This window comes from Somniosus microcephalus, chromosome 9 (genome assembly GCF_052327205.1).
Source record: "Somniosus microcephalus isolate GS21.2 chromosome 9, FLI_Smic_1.0, whole genome shotgun sequence".
Classification (NCBI taxonomy): Eukaryota; Metazoa; Chordata; class Chondrichthyes; order Squaliformes; family Somniosidae; genus Somniosus; species Somniosus microcephalus.
This window is the reverse complement of record NC_140995.1, coordinates 68865952-68878752: the sequence shown is the minus strand read 5'-3', so window position 1 is coordinate 68878752 and position 12801 is coordinate 68865952. Positions and strand designations below refer to the sequence as shown.

General features: G+C 52.8%; 1 protein-coding gene across 1 annotated transcript in view; it reads right to left on the bottom strand.

Moving 5' to 3' along the window:
• LOC147112452 (solute carrier family 35 member F3-like) overlaps window positions 1-12801 on the bottom strand; it is a 127942-nt gene that overhangs the window by 99283 nt on the left and 15858 nt on the right. Inside the window, exon 3 of the mRNA XM_085996727.1 lies at window positions 4074-4089. Coding sequence (XP_085852853.1) covers window positions 4074-4089 — 16 coding nt within the window. The remainder of the gene's footprint in view (window positions 1-4073; window positions 4090-12801) is intronic.

The window sequence follows — 12801 nt, the reverse complement described above, 5'->3', positions numbered from 1 at the left end:
CGCTCATGCTCAGTCACTCCCTCCCACCCCAAGCCACCCTCCCGCTCAGTGTCACTCCTTCCCACCGCAAACCACCCTCCCGCTCAGTGTCATTCCCTCACACCCCAAACCTCCCTCCCGCTCAGTGTCACTCCCTCCCACCCCAAACCACCCTCCCGCTCAGTGTCACTCCCTCCCACCCCAAACCGCCCTCCCGCTCAGTGTCACTCCCTCCCACCCCAAACCGCCCTCCCGCTCAGTGTCACTCCCTCCCACCCCAAACCGCCCTCCCGCTCAGTGTCACTCCCACCCACCCCAAACCACCCTCCTGCTCAATGTCACTCCCTCCCACTCCAAACCATCCTCCCGCTCAATGTCACTCCCTCCCACCCCAAATCACCCTCCCGCTCAGTGTCACTCCCTCCCACCCCAAACCACCATCCCGCTCAGTGTCACTCCCTCCCACCCCAAACCTTCCTCCCGCTCAGCGTCACTCCCTCCCACCCCAAACCCCCCTCCCGCCCAGTCACTCCCTCTCACCCCAAACCACCCTCCCGCCCACAGTCACTCCCTCCCACCTCAAACCCCCTCCCGCCCAGTCACTCCCTCCCACCCCAAACCCCCCTCCCGCCCAGTCACTCCCTCTCACCCCAAACCACTCTCCCGCTCAGTCTCACTCCCTTCCCCCCGAAAACCACTCTCCCGCTCAGTGTCACTCCCTCGCACCCGAAACCATCCAACCGCTCAGTGTCACTCCCTCCCATCCCAAACCACCCTCCCGCTCAGTGTCACTCCCACCCACCCCAAACCAGCCTCCCGCTCAGTGTCACTCCCTCCCACCCCAAACCACCCTCCCGCCCACAGTCACTCCCTCCCACCCCAAACCACCCTCCCGCTCAGTCACTCCTTCCCACCCCAAACCAACCTCCCGCTCAGTGTCACTCCCTCCCATCCCAAACCACCCTCCCGCCCACAATCACTCCCTCCCACCCCAAACCACCCTCCCGCTCAGTGTCACTCCCTCCCACCCCAAACCACCCTCCCGCTCAGTGTCACTCCCTCCCACCCCAAACCACCCTCCCGCTCAGGGTCACTCCCTCCCACCCCAAACCACCCTCCCACTCAGTGTCACTCCCTCCCACCCCAAACCACCCTCCCGCTCAGTGTCACTCCCTCCCACCCCAACCCACCCTCCCGCTCAGTGTCACTCCCTCCCACCCCAAACCACCCTCCCTGTCCCATAGAAGCATAGAATTTAGGAGCAGGAGTAGGCCATTCGGCCCCTCGAGTCTGCTCCGCCATTCAATGAGATCATGGCTGATCATCCAAATTCGGTACCCTGTCCCTGCTTTCTTCCCATATCCCTTGATCCCTTTAGCCTTAAGAAATATTTCTAACTGCTTCTTGAATATATTTAATTAATTGGCCTCAACTGCCTTCTGTAGTAGAAAATTCCACAGGTTCACCACTCTCTGGGTGAAGAAATTCCTCCTCATCTCAGTCCTAAATGGCTTACCCCTTATCCTTAGACTGTGACCTCTGGTTCTGGACTCCCCCGCCATCGGGAACAGCCTTCCTGCATCTAGTCTGTCTAGTCCTGTTAGAATTTTAAAAGTTTCAATGAGATCCCCTCTCATTCTTCTAAACTCTAGCGAATATAGGCCTAATCGATCCAATCTCTCGTCATACGTCATTCCTGCATTCCAGGTATCAGTCTGGTGAATCTTCACTGCACTGCCTCCATGGCAAGAACATCCTTCCTCAGATGAGGTGACCAAAACTGTACACAATACTCAAGGTGTGGTCTCACCAAGGTCCTGTACAACTGCAGCAAGACATCATTGCTCCTGTACTCGAATCCTTTCGCTATGAAGGCTGACATACCATTTGCTTTCTTAACCGCCTGTTGCACCTGCATGCTTACCTTCAGCGACTGGTGCACAAGGACACCCAGGTCTTGTTGCACTTCCGCTTTTCCCAATCTATTGCCATTCAGATAATAATCTGTCTTCCTGGTTTTGCCACCAAAGTGGATAACCTCGCATTTATCCAGATTATACGGCATCTGCCATGCATCTGCCCAATCACCCAACCTGTCCAAATCAAACTGGAGTTTCTCTGCATCCTCCTCACAGTATACACACCCACCCAGCTTTGCGTTGTCTGCAAATTTGGAGATATTACATCTAGTTCCCTCGTCTAGATCATTTATATATATTGTGAATAGCTGGGGTCCTAGCACCGATCCCTGCGGTACCCCACTAGTCACTGCCTGCCACTTGGAAAAAGACCCTTTTATTCCAACTCTTTGCTTCCTGTCTGCCAACCAGTTCTCTATCCAAGACAGTACCTTACCCCCAATCCCGTGTGCTTTAACTTTGCACGCTAATCTCTTATGCGAGACCTTACCGAAAGCCTTCTGAAAGTCCAAATACACCACATCCACTGGTTCTCCCTTATGTATTCTACCAGTTACATCCTCAAAAAATTCCAGTAGATTAGTCAAGCATGATTTACCTTTTGTAAATCCCAGTCACTCCCTCCCACCCCAAACTCCAATCTCCAGGGCTTCTGACCCTTGACCTCTCCCCCACCAACTGCTGACCTCCCTTCCCCTCCAACCCCGCCCTCCAACCTCCCTTCGACCTCCCATCTCCCTCCTTACCATAGCCCCGACCTCTAACCTCCCTCTGCCTCCGACCTCCCTTGCCAACTCCCAATCTCCCTCCTTGCCCTAGCCCCGACCTCTAACCTAATTCTCCCGCAACCTCCCCCCCGACTCCAGCCCAACCTCTAGGCTCCCCAACTCCCAGATACCGACCTCCCTCCCCGCTCCCCCTTGGCCCCAATCTGCAGACTCCCTGATCCCGACCTCCCTTCCCACCAGACCCCTGATCTCCCTCCCAACCTGGCCCCGACCTCCAGGCTCCCTGACCCCCGACCTCCCATCACTTACCTGTGGACCGTTGAGGTGGGAGCAGCAGCCGAACTTCCTTCACTTCCCTGAGTGGCCTCCTCTCCCAGCCCCCACTCCACATGAATGAGGCCGGAGGACCAATATCCGGGGTTCCTTTTGTGCCCAGGGTAAAAACCCTGCCAGGGGGAGCTGAAAAATGGGCACTCCAGAATTTTTAGGCCTATGATTCTCTCCAAACATCATTCACGCACATCAGGCATGGCATGTTTAAGAACCTGCAATCGGGGGAGCTTTTCAATTTTTAATGTGACCTATATTGAAGCCATAAAAATGCATTTAAAGAAACAGAAAATAAGCAGCAGGTCTCAGTTGTGTCCAACCCTTCAGGATTGCCCTGGAGTCTCCAGGAATTAAAGATTAATCTCCAGGACATTGCTGCAAACAAAGAACCCGGGAGAAACATCACAGGGGCGTGGAATTGTGTGCTTTCTTTGAATGCTTTCAGTTAAAAATATTGGAGATGGGAAAAAGGCTGTTTGACTGTGGGAGGTCATGTGATAAAACCACCAGGAATACGCCCAACCAGAGTTGGCAACCCGAGGACTGAGGAGAAATAAAAAAAACACGCTTAAAAGAAAGAACGAAACATTTATACAGCACCTTTCACGACCTCGGGACATCTTAAAGTGCTTTACAGTCAATGAAATACTTTTGAAGTGTGTGGTAAACCACTGTTATACCTGCCTGTGTGGGTGTTTGTATTCCACTGTGTACATGTCTGTACATGCCTCGGCTGACTCCTCCCACGAGTCCAGGTATAAAGGTGACTGCTCCACAGTCCCTCTGTATTCTGGACTGGTCGACCACTCGAGGCACACCTTCATTCTCTTGTTAATAAAAGCCTGTTAGTTACTCGCTTAACCTCAGTCTTTTGAGTAATTGATAGCGCATCAATTTTATTAACAAGATTTTTTATAATGGAGAAGATCCTCACACCAGCATGCCTGGACTTAGACCATCGGGAGGCAGACGCATCCACCAAGTTTGCTTACTGGCTTAGGTGCTTTGAAAGATTCCTGATCGCCTCCGCTGCAACGGTCAAATCGGATGAGGACAAACTGGATGTCCTGACCTCCAAAGTGAACCACCGAGCGTACTCGGTCATCCAGGACGCGACCTCGTACACAGCTGCTCTCAAGCTCCTCAAGGACCAGTACACGCGCCCAGTGAACGAGGTGTACGCCAGGCACCTCCTGGGGAGTCGTAAACAACAACCTGGGGAATCGACCGAGGAATACCTTCAGGCACTGTCTGTGCTTGGCCGGGCCTGTGGTTGTAAGGATGTAAAGGCTGCCGTGTACACAGAGGAACTTATCCGGGACGCTTTTGTGGCGGGCCACAGGTCCAATTACACCCGACAGCGACTGTTGGAGCAGAGTGACCTCGACCTCAACAAGGCCTCTGAACTCGCACTATCATTGGACGCAGCCTACCGGGGCATGGATGCCTACTCCTCTGCACCGTGGACGCCGCGGGGAACGACAGCCTGGGACACGGTAGGACCGTCTCATAGCGCCGTGCCACCCCAGCCACGGCCCAACTACCGCAGCAGTGTCCCAAGGCCAGAAATGCTACTTCTGTGGCCAGGCCAAACACCCCAGAGCACGCTGTCCGGCGAAAAATGCGATCTGCTCGGGTTGCGGGAAGAAGGGACACTACGCCAGCATCTGCAGGGCCAAAGCCACCCCGAACCCCAGCAGCGCTGCGTGTGGGCCGTGCGGGCCGCCATCTTGGGCCTCCCCAGCCATGTGCGAACCACCGGAACAGCAGCCATTTTGGACGCCTCCAGCCACATGGGGATCATGGACGCCGCCATCTTGGACGCCAGCCGGGACGCAGCAGGCCCCCAACACCGCCTCACCGGATACCCACAGCGACACACCGACCCCTACGCTGGCCTCCGTTACGCTGGACCAAGCGAGACCGCACCAACTGGCCCGGTCCACAATGGACATTAAGGTAAATGGTCACGAAACAACCTGCCTTTTTGACTCTGGGAGCACGGAGAGCTTCGTCCACCCCGACACGGTGCGGCGTTGCTCTCTCCCAGTCCTGCCTGCGCACCAGCGGATTTCTATGGCCTCCGAGTCCCAGTCGGCGGACATTGGCGGCTACTGCATGGTGACACTCTTAGTAGACGGGACTGTGTACGATAATTTTAAACTTCTGGTCCTGCCCCACCTCTGCGCTGCCGTTCTACTGGGGTTAGATTTTCAGTGCCACCTTAAAAGTGTTACGATGGCGTACGGTGGACCCCTCCCCCCACTCACAGTCCGCAGCCAGCAGCTTCCAAACTGCCCGCCGCGCACCAGGTGCAACCTCTCCACACTCAGAGTCACCCCCCCCCCACTGTTTGCTAACCTCACCCCCGACTGTAAGCCCATCGCCACAAAGAGCAGGCGATACAGTGCCGGGGACAGGGTTTTCATTAAAACCGAAGTGGAGCGGCTCCTGAAGGAGGGGATTATTGAGGGCAGCACCAGCCCCTGGCGAGCCCAGGTTGTGGTCGTTAAGACCGGCGAGAAGCAGCGCCTGGTCATCGACTACAGCCAGACAATAAATCACTACACCCTGCTGGACGCTTACCCACTCCCCCGCATAGCTGATATGGTCAACCAGATCGTGCAGTACCGCGTCTTCTCGACCATTGACCTGAAATCAGCGTACCACCAGCTCCCTATCCGCCCTGAGGACCGCCAGTATACTGCCTTTGAGGCAAACGGCCGCCTCTATCACTTCCTTAGGGTTCCCTTTGGCGTCACCAACTTCCAACCACCGTCTTCCAAAGGGAGATGGACCGGATGGTCGATCAAAATGCGTTGCAGGCCACTTTCCCATATCTGGACAATGTGACCATCTGCGGCCATGACTTGCAGGACCATGACGCAAACCTCGAAAAATTCCTCTGCACCGCCCAACTCCTGAACCTGACGTATAACAAGGAGAAGTGCATATTCCGCACAACCCGCCTCGCCATCCTTGGCTGTGTTGTGGAACACGGAGTCATCGGTCCCGACCCCGACCAGATGCGTCCCCTTATGGAACTCCCACTGCCCCACTGCCTCAAGGCCCTGAAGAGGTGCCTAGGGTTTTTCTCCTATTACGCCCAGTGGGTCCCCTACTATGCGGACAAGGCCCGTCCGCTGATCAAGTCCACCTCTTTTCCCTTGACGGCAGAGGCCAGCTTAGCCTTCCACCGTATCAAGGAAGACATTGCCGAAGCCACCATGCACGCAGTGGACGAATCCATCCCCTTCCAGGTGGAAAGCGACGCGTCCGACTTTGCCCTGGCCGCTACCCTTAATCAGGCGGGGAGACCCGTGGCCTTCTTTTCACGAACCCTCCAGGGCCCGGAGACCAGACACTCCGCTGTTGAGAAGGAGGCCCAGGCTATTGTGGGGGCTGTGCGTCATTGGAGGCACTACCTGGCCGGAAAACGATTTACCCTGCTCACTGACCAGCGTTCAGTTGCTTTTATGTTTAACAACAAGCAGAGGGGCAAAATCAAAAACGACAAGATCTTGAGGTGGAGAATCGAACTTTCCACCTACAATTACGAGATCTTGTACCGGCCCGGGAAGCTCAATGAACCCCCGGTTGCTCTATCGCGTGGCACCTGCGCCAGCGCGCAGATCGATAGACTGCGGGCCCTCCACAATGACCTCTGCCACCCGGGGGTCACCAGGTTCTTCCACTTCATCAAGGCCCGCAACCTGCCTTACTCCATTGAGGAGGTCAGGACCATGACCAGGAACTGCCAAGTCTGCGCTGAGTGCAAACCGCACTTTTATAGACCAGACAGGGCTCACCTGATAAAAGCCACTCGCCCCTTCGAGCGTCTGAGCGTTGATTTTAAAGGGCTTCTCCCCTCCTCCGACCGTAATGTGTACTTCCTCAACATTATCGATGAGTACTCCCGTTTCCCGTTCGCCATCCCCTGCCCGGACATGACCAGTGCCACGGTCATTAAATGTCTGAACGACCTCTTCACCCTGTTCGGTTTCCCCAGCTATATCCATAGCGACCGGGGCTCATCGTTTATGAGCGACGAACTCCGCCAGTACCTGCTCGCTAGGGGTATTGCCACAAGCAGGACCACCAGTTACAACCCCCGGGGGAACGGACAGGTGGAAAGAGAGAATGCGACAGTTTGGAAGGCCGCCCTGCTAGCCTTAAAGTCTAGGGGCCTTCCGACCTCCCGCTGGCAGGATGTGCTCCCCGATGCGCTCCACTCTATTCGGTCACTGCTCTGCACTGCCACTAACGCCACCCCTCATGAGAAAATGATTGTCTTCCCAAGGAAGTCCACATCGGGGACATCGCTACCGCCATGGCTGACGTCCCCAGGGCCGGTCCTACTGAGAAGACACATGAGGACCCATAAAATGGACCCCCTGGTCGAGAGGGTCGACCTCCTCCACGCCAACCCCCAGTATGCTTACATTGCGTACCCGGGCGGGCGGGAGGACACAGTCTCCATACGAGACCTCGCACCCTCGGGGGCCCCAGTAACCCACTACCCACTACCACCACCCCCCCCCCCCCCACGATCCAATATCCAACTCCAACCCCAGCAGACGGCACGCCTGGGCCCCGCGACCCGCTCGACACCCACGAAGACTACACACCAGTGCCCCAGCCTACGCGGGACTCGACGCCGGAAGCTTCACTACCCCTGCCGTCGCCACGTCGATCACAGCGGCAGACAAGACCTCCGGAGAGACTCCAATACACAAACTTTTAATACACTTCACCCCGCCGGACTCATTTTTAAACAAGGGGTGAATGTGGTAAACCACTGTTATACCTGCCTGTGTGGGTGTTTGTATTCCACTGTGTACATGTCTGTACATGCCTCGGCTGACTCCTCCCACGAGTCCAGGTATAAAGGTGACTGCTCCACAGTCCCTCTGTATTCTGGACTGGTCGACCACTCGAGGCACACCTTCATTCTCTTGTTAATAAAAGCCTGTTAGTTACTCGCTTAACCTCAGTCTTTTGAGTAATTGATAGCGCATCAAAGTGTAGTCACTGTTCTAATGTAGGAAATGCAGCAGCCAATTTGTGAACAGCAAGCTCCCACCAACAGCAATGTGATAATGACCAGAGAATGTGCTTTTTTTGTGACGTTGGTTGAGGGACGACTATTAGCCAGGATACCGGGGGTAACTTCCCTGCTCTTCTTCAAAATAGTGGCCGTGGGATTTTTACGTCCACCTGAGAGAGCAGACGGTGTAATGATCAATAACATGTCATTCTATAGTGGACACTAGGTGGAGCCGTAGAGCTGTGTAGAGCTGTATGTATATAAGACTACACTACCCAGCTGTATGTATTTTAAGACATTACCCATGAGGCACTAGGCGACCCACAAGGCAGCAGTCAAGATGGACGCCTCTACAGATACTGTACCTAGTCCACATGTGCTCAATAAAAGTGTCTAGCAAAAGCTAGCTGTGTTCATAATAAGAATGTATATTTATTAATGAACATAAGATGGTACCAGGATGGTGAAGATCTGCTGAAAATTGTGAAAAGCGACATGGAGAATTTGAAGCCACCAGAGCGTTTGAAACTCACAGGAAATATCGACTACAATTGGCAGACTTTTAAACAGCAATTCGAACTCTACATTGCAGCCAGCGGATTCGGTACGAAGCCAGACGCAAGGAAGATAGCGTTGCTGCTTACAGTTGCAGGCCCACAGGCGATAGAGGTATTTAATACATTTGTATTTAATCCAGAGGAGAACAGAGAAAAATTAGAAGATGTGCTAAAAAAATTTGATGCACATTGCTCTCCCAAAAAGAATGAGACCTATGAAAGATACATCTTCTGTTCTCGGACACAGCAGCAAAATGAGACTTTTGATAGCTTTATAACTGATCTGAAACTGAAAGCACAGACATGTAATTTCTCTGAGCTCAAAGCATCCATGATTCGTGACCAGCTTGTGTTTGGTATTCATGATAAAAAAGTCAGGGAACGTCTGTTGAGAGAAACCGAACTAAATTTGGAAAATGCGGTGAAAATATGCCAAGCCAGCGAGCTAGCTCGAAAGCACGCGAAGACTTTCAGTGAAATCAATAATGATGCGATTGTAATGAGTGATAATGCTGCTGTCGGTGCTGTGTCCTACAAAGGGAAGAAACGTGGGCAGAATAGAAATGAAAAGTAATCGGAGGATGAAATTTTTAATTGTAAACGCTGTGGTTACAAACACCAGTTAAGACAATGCCCAGTGTTTGAAAAAATGTGCACAAAGTGTAATGGAAAGAATCACTTTGCCAAACAATGCATTTCAAAAGTAAAAACTAAGAAAGGGCAACGAGTTAATGTAATTGAGGACACTGATTGAAGTGAGGCATTTTTTGTAGGAATGGTGTCATGTGACAATATCAAAAAGGATACAGAAAATGTCCAGCCCTCAGAAATGGACAATGCTGAACATAAAGTTAATGCAGTAAAAGAGGACAAATGGATGATCCCACTGCAGGTAAATGGAGCATTAGTTACCTTGAAACTAGACACTGGGGCAAAAGCAAACTTAATCAGTATGAGTGACATTAACAATATGAAAGAAAAGCCCAAAATACAGAAAAAGTCAGTACTACTGAAGGACTATAATGGACAGAAAATAGATAGCTTAGGTGTATGCAGACTTAAAGTGACAGTCAAAGACAAAGTGCATCATCTCATGTTTTCTGTTGTGGCTGAAAGACTTGATTCACTACTGGGTGACAAAGCTTGTGAGGACTTAGAACTGGTCAAGAGAGTCTACCGTATAAACTGTGCCATAAGCAGACCAGATGACTCAGTGGATTCTGTAGTGAATAATTTCCAGGATGTGTTCAAAGGATTTGGAGTTCTACCATTCACTTTCAAGATCCAACTAAAGGAGGATGCTCAGCCAGTGGTACATGCCCACGAAGAATTCCAGCACCCCTGCGTGACCGGCTCAAGAATGAACTGGACAGAATGACCACACTAGGAGTCATCAAGAAAGTCTAAGAGCCAACAGACTGGGTTAACTCCATGGTATGTGTAAAGAAAAAGAACAATGATCTAAGAATATGCATGGATCCAAAGGACTTAAATGCAAGCATAAAATGTGAACACTACCAGATTCCCAAGCGAGAAGAAATCACCAGTGAAATGTCAGGTGCCAGATACTTCACAAAGCTCGATGCCTCACAAGGATTTTGGCAACTAAAACTGGATGAAGAGAGCACCAAATACTGTACCTTCAACACACCATTTGGCAGGTATTGTTTCCTCAGAATGCCTTTCGGGATAATATCTGCATCTGAAATCTTTCATAGAGCGATGGAACACATAATTGAAGGTCTGGAAGGAGTTCGGGTCTATGTTGATGACATCATCATCTGGGGCTCCACACTGAAAGAACACAATGAGAGATTTCTCCCACAGTCCTACAGAGCATACGCCGGAATGGACTGAAGCTCAACAAAGCCAAGTGTCAGTTTGGCGTCCAGGAAGTCACTTTCCTAGGAGATAATCTATCTGGTAAAGGAATAGAGCCAGATATGGAAAAAGTAAACGCCATACTCAAAATGCCCCGACCCAGTGACAAAAAAAAGGAGTGCTACGCATCATGGGGATGATAAACTTCTTTGGAAAGTTCATTCCTAACTTGTCAGCTGATGCGCTATCAATTACTCATAAAAGACTGAGAGTTAGAAGAGTAACTAAAGGCTTTTATTAACAACAGAATGGAGGTCTGCCTCGCGTGGTCGACCGGTCCATGATACTAAGGGCTGGGGAGCAGTCACCTTTATACTAGGACCTGTGGGAGGAGTCAGCCGAGGCATGTCCAGGCATGTACACAGTGGAATACAAACAGGACAAACAGGAATACAAACAGTGGTTTACCACATTCACCCCTTGTTTAAAATTGAGTCCGGCGGGGTGAAGTGTATTAAAAGTTAGTGTATTGGAGTCTCTCCGGAGGTCTTGTCTGCCGCTGTGATCTGCGTGGCGACGGCAGGGGTAGTGAAGTTTCCGGCGTCGAGTCCTGCGTGGGCTGTGGCACAGGCGTGTCGTCTTCGTAGATGTCGAGCGGGTCGCGGGGCCCAGGCCTGCCGTCTGCTGGGGCTGGATATCGGATCGTGGGGGGGGGGGGGTGGTAGTGGGTAGTGGGTTACTGCAGCCCCCGAGGGTGCAAGGTCTCTTATGGAGACTGTGTCCTCCCGCCCGTCCGGGTATGCGATGTAAGCATACTGGGGGTTGGCGTGGAGGAGGTCGACCCTCTCGACCAGGGGGTCCGTTTTATGGGTCCTCACGTGTCTTCTCAGTAGGACCGGCCCTGGGGACGTCAGCCATGGCGGTAGCGATGTCCCCGATGTGGACTTCCTTGGGAAGACAAACATTTTCTCATGAGGGGTGGCGTTAGTGGCAGTGCAGAGCAGTGACCGAATAGAGTGGAGCGCATCGGGGAGCACATCCTGCCAGCGGGAGGTTGGAAGGCCCCTAGACTTTAAGGCTAGCAGGACGGCCTTCCAAACTGTCGCATTTTCTCTTTCCACCTGTCCGTTCCCCCGGGGGTTGTAACTGGTGGTCCTGCTTGTGGCAATACCCCTAGTTAGCAGGTACTGACGGAGTTCGTCGCTCATAAACGATGAGCCCCGGTCGCTATGGATATAGCTGGGGAAGCCGAACAGGGTGAAAAGGTTGTTCAGACATTTAATGACCGTGGCACTGGTCATGTCCGGGCAGGGGAAGGCGAACGGGAAACGGGAGTACTCATCAATAATATTGAGGAAGTACACATTGCGGTCGGAGGAGGGGAGAGGCCCTTTAAAATCGACGCTCAGGCGCTCGAAGGGGCGAGTGGCTTTTATTAGGTGGGCCCTGTCTGGTCTATAAAAGTGCGGTTTGCACTCAGCGCAGACTTGGCAGTTCCTGGTCATGGTCCTGACCTCCTCAATAGAGTAAGGCAGGTTGCGGGCCTTGATGAAATGGAAGAACCTGGTGACCCCCGGGTGGCAGAGGTCATTGTGGAGGGCCCGCAGTCTATCGATCTGCGCGCTGGCGCAGGTGCCACGCGATAGCGCATCCGGGGGTTCATTTAGCTTCCCGGGCCGGTACAAGATCTCGTAGTTGTAGGTGGAAAGTTCGATTCTCCACCTCAAGATCTTGTCATTTTTGATTTTGCCCCTCTGCTTGTTGTTAAACATAAAAGCAACTGAACGCTGGTCAGTGAGCAGGGTAAATCGTTTTCCGGCCAGGTAGTGCCTCCAATGACGCACAGCCTCCACAATCGCCTGGGCCTCCTTCTCAACAGCGGAGTGTCTGGTCTCCGGGCCTTGGAGGGTTCGTGAAAAGAAGGCCACGGGTCTCCCCGCCTGATTGAGGGTAGCGGCCAGGGCAAAGTCAGACGCGTCGCTTTCCACCTGGAAGGGGATGGATTCGTCCACTGCGTGCATGGTGGCTTTGGCAATGTCCTCCTTGATACGGTGGAAGGCTAAGCGGGCCTCTGCCGTCAAGGGAAAAGAGGTGGACTTGATCAGCGGACGGGCCTTGTCCGCATAGTAGGGGACCCACTGGGCGTAATAGGAGAAAAACCCTAGGCACCTCTTCAGGGCCTTGAGGCAGTGGGGCAGTGGAAGTTCCATAAGGGGACGCATCCGGTCGGGGTCGGGGCCGATGACTCCGTGTTCCACAACACAGCCAAGGATGGCGAGGCGGTTTGTGCGGAATATGCACTTCTCCTTGTTATATGTCAGGTTTAGGAGTTGGGCGGTGCGGAGGAATTTTTCGAGGTTTGCGTCATGGTCCTGCAAGTCACGGCCGCAGATGGTCACATTGTCCAGATATGGGAAAGT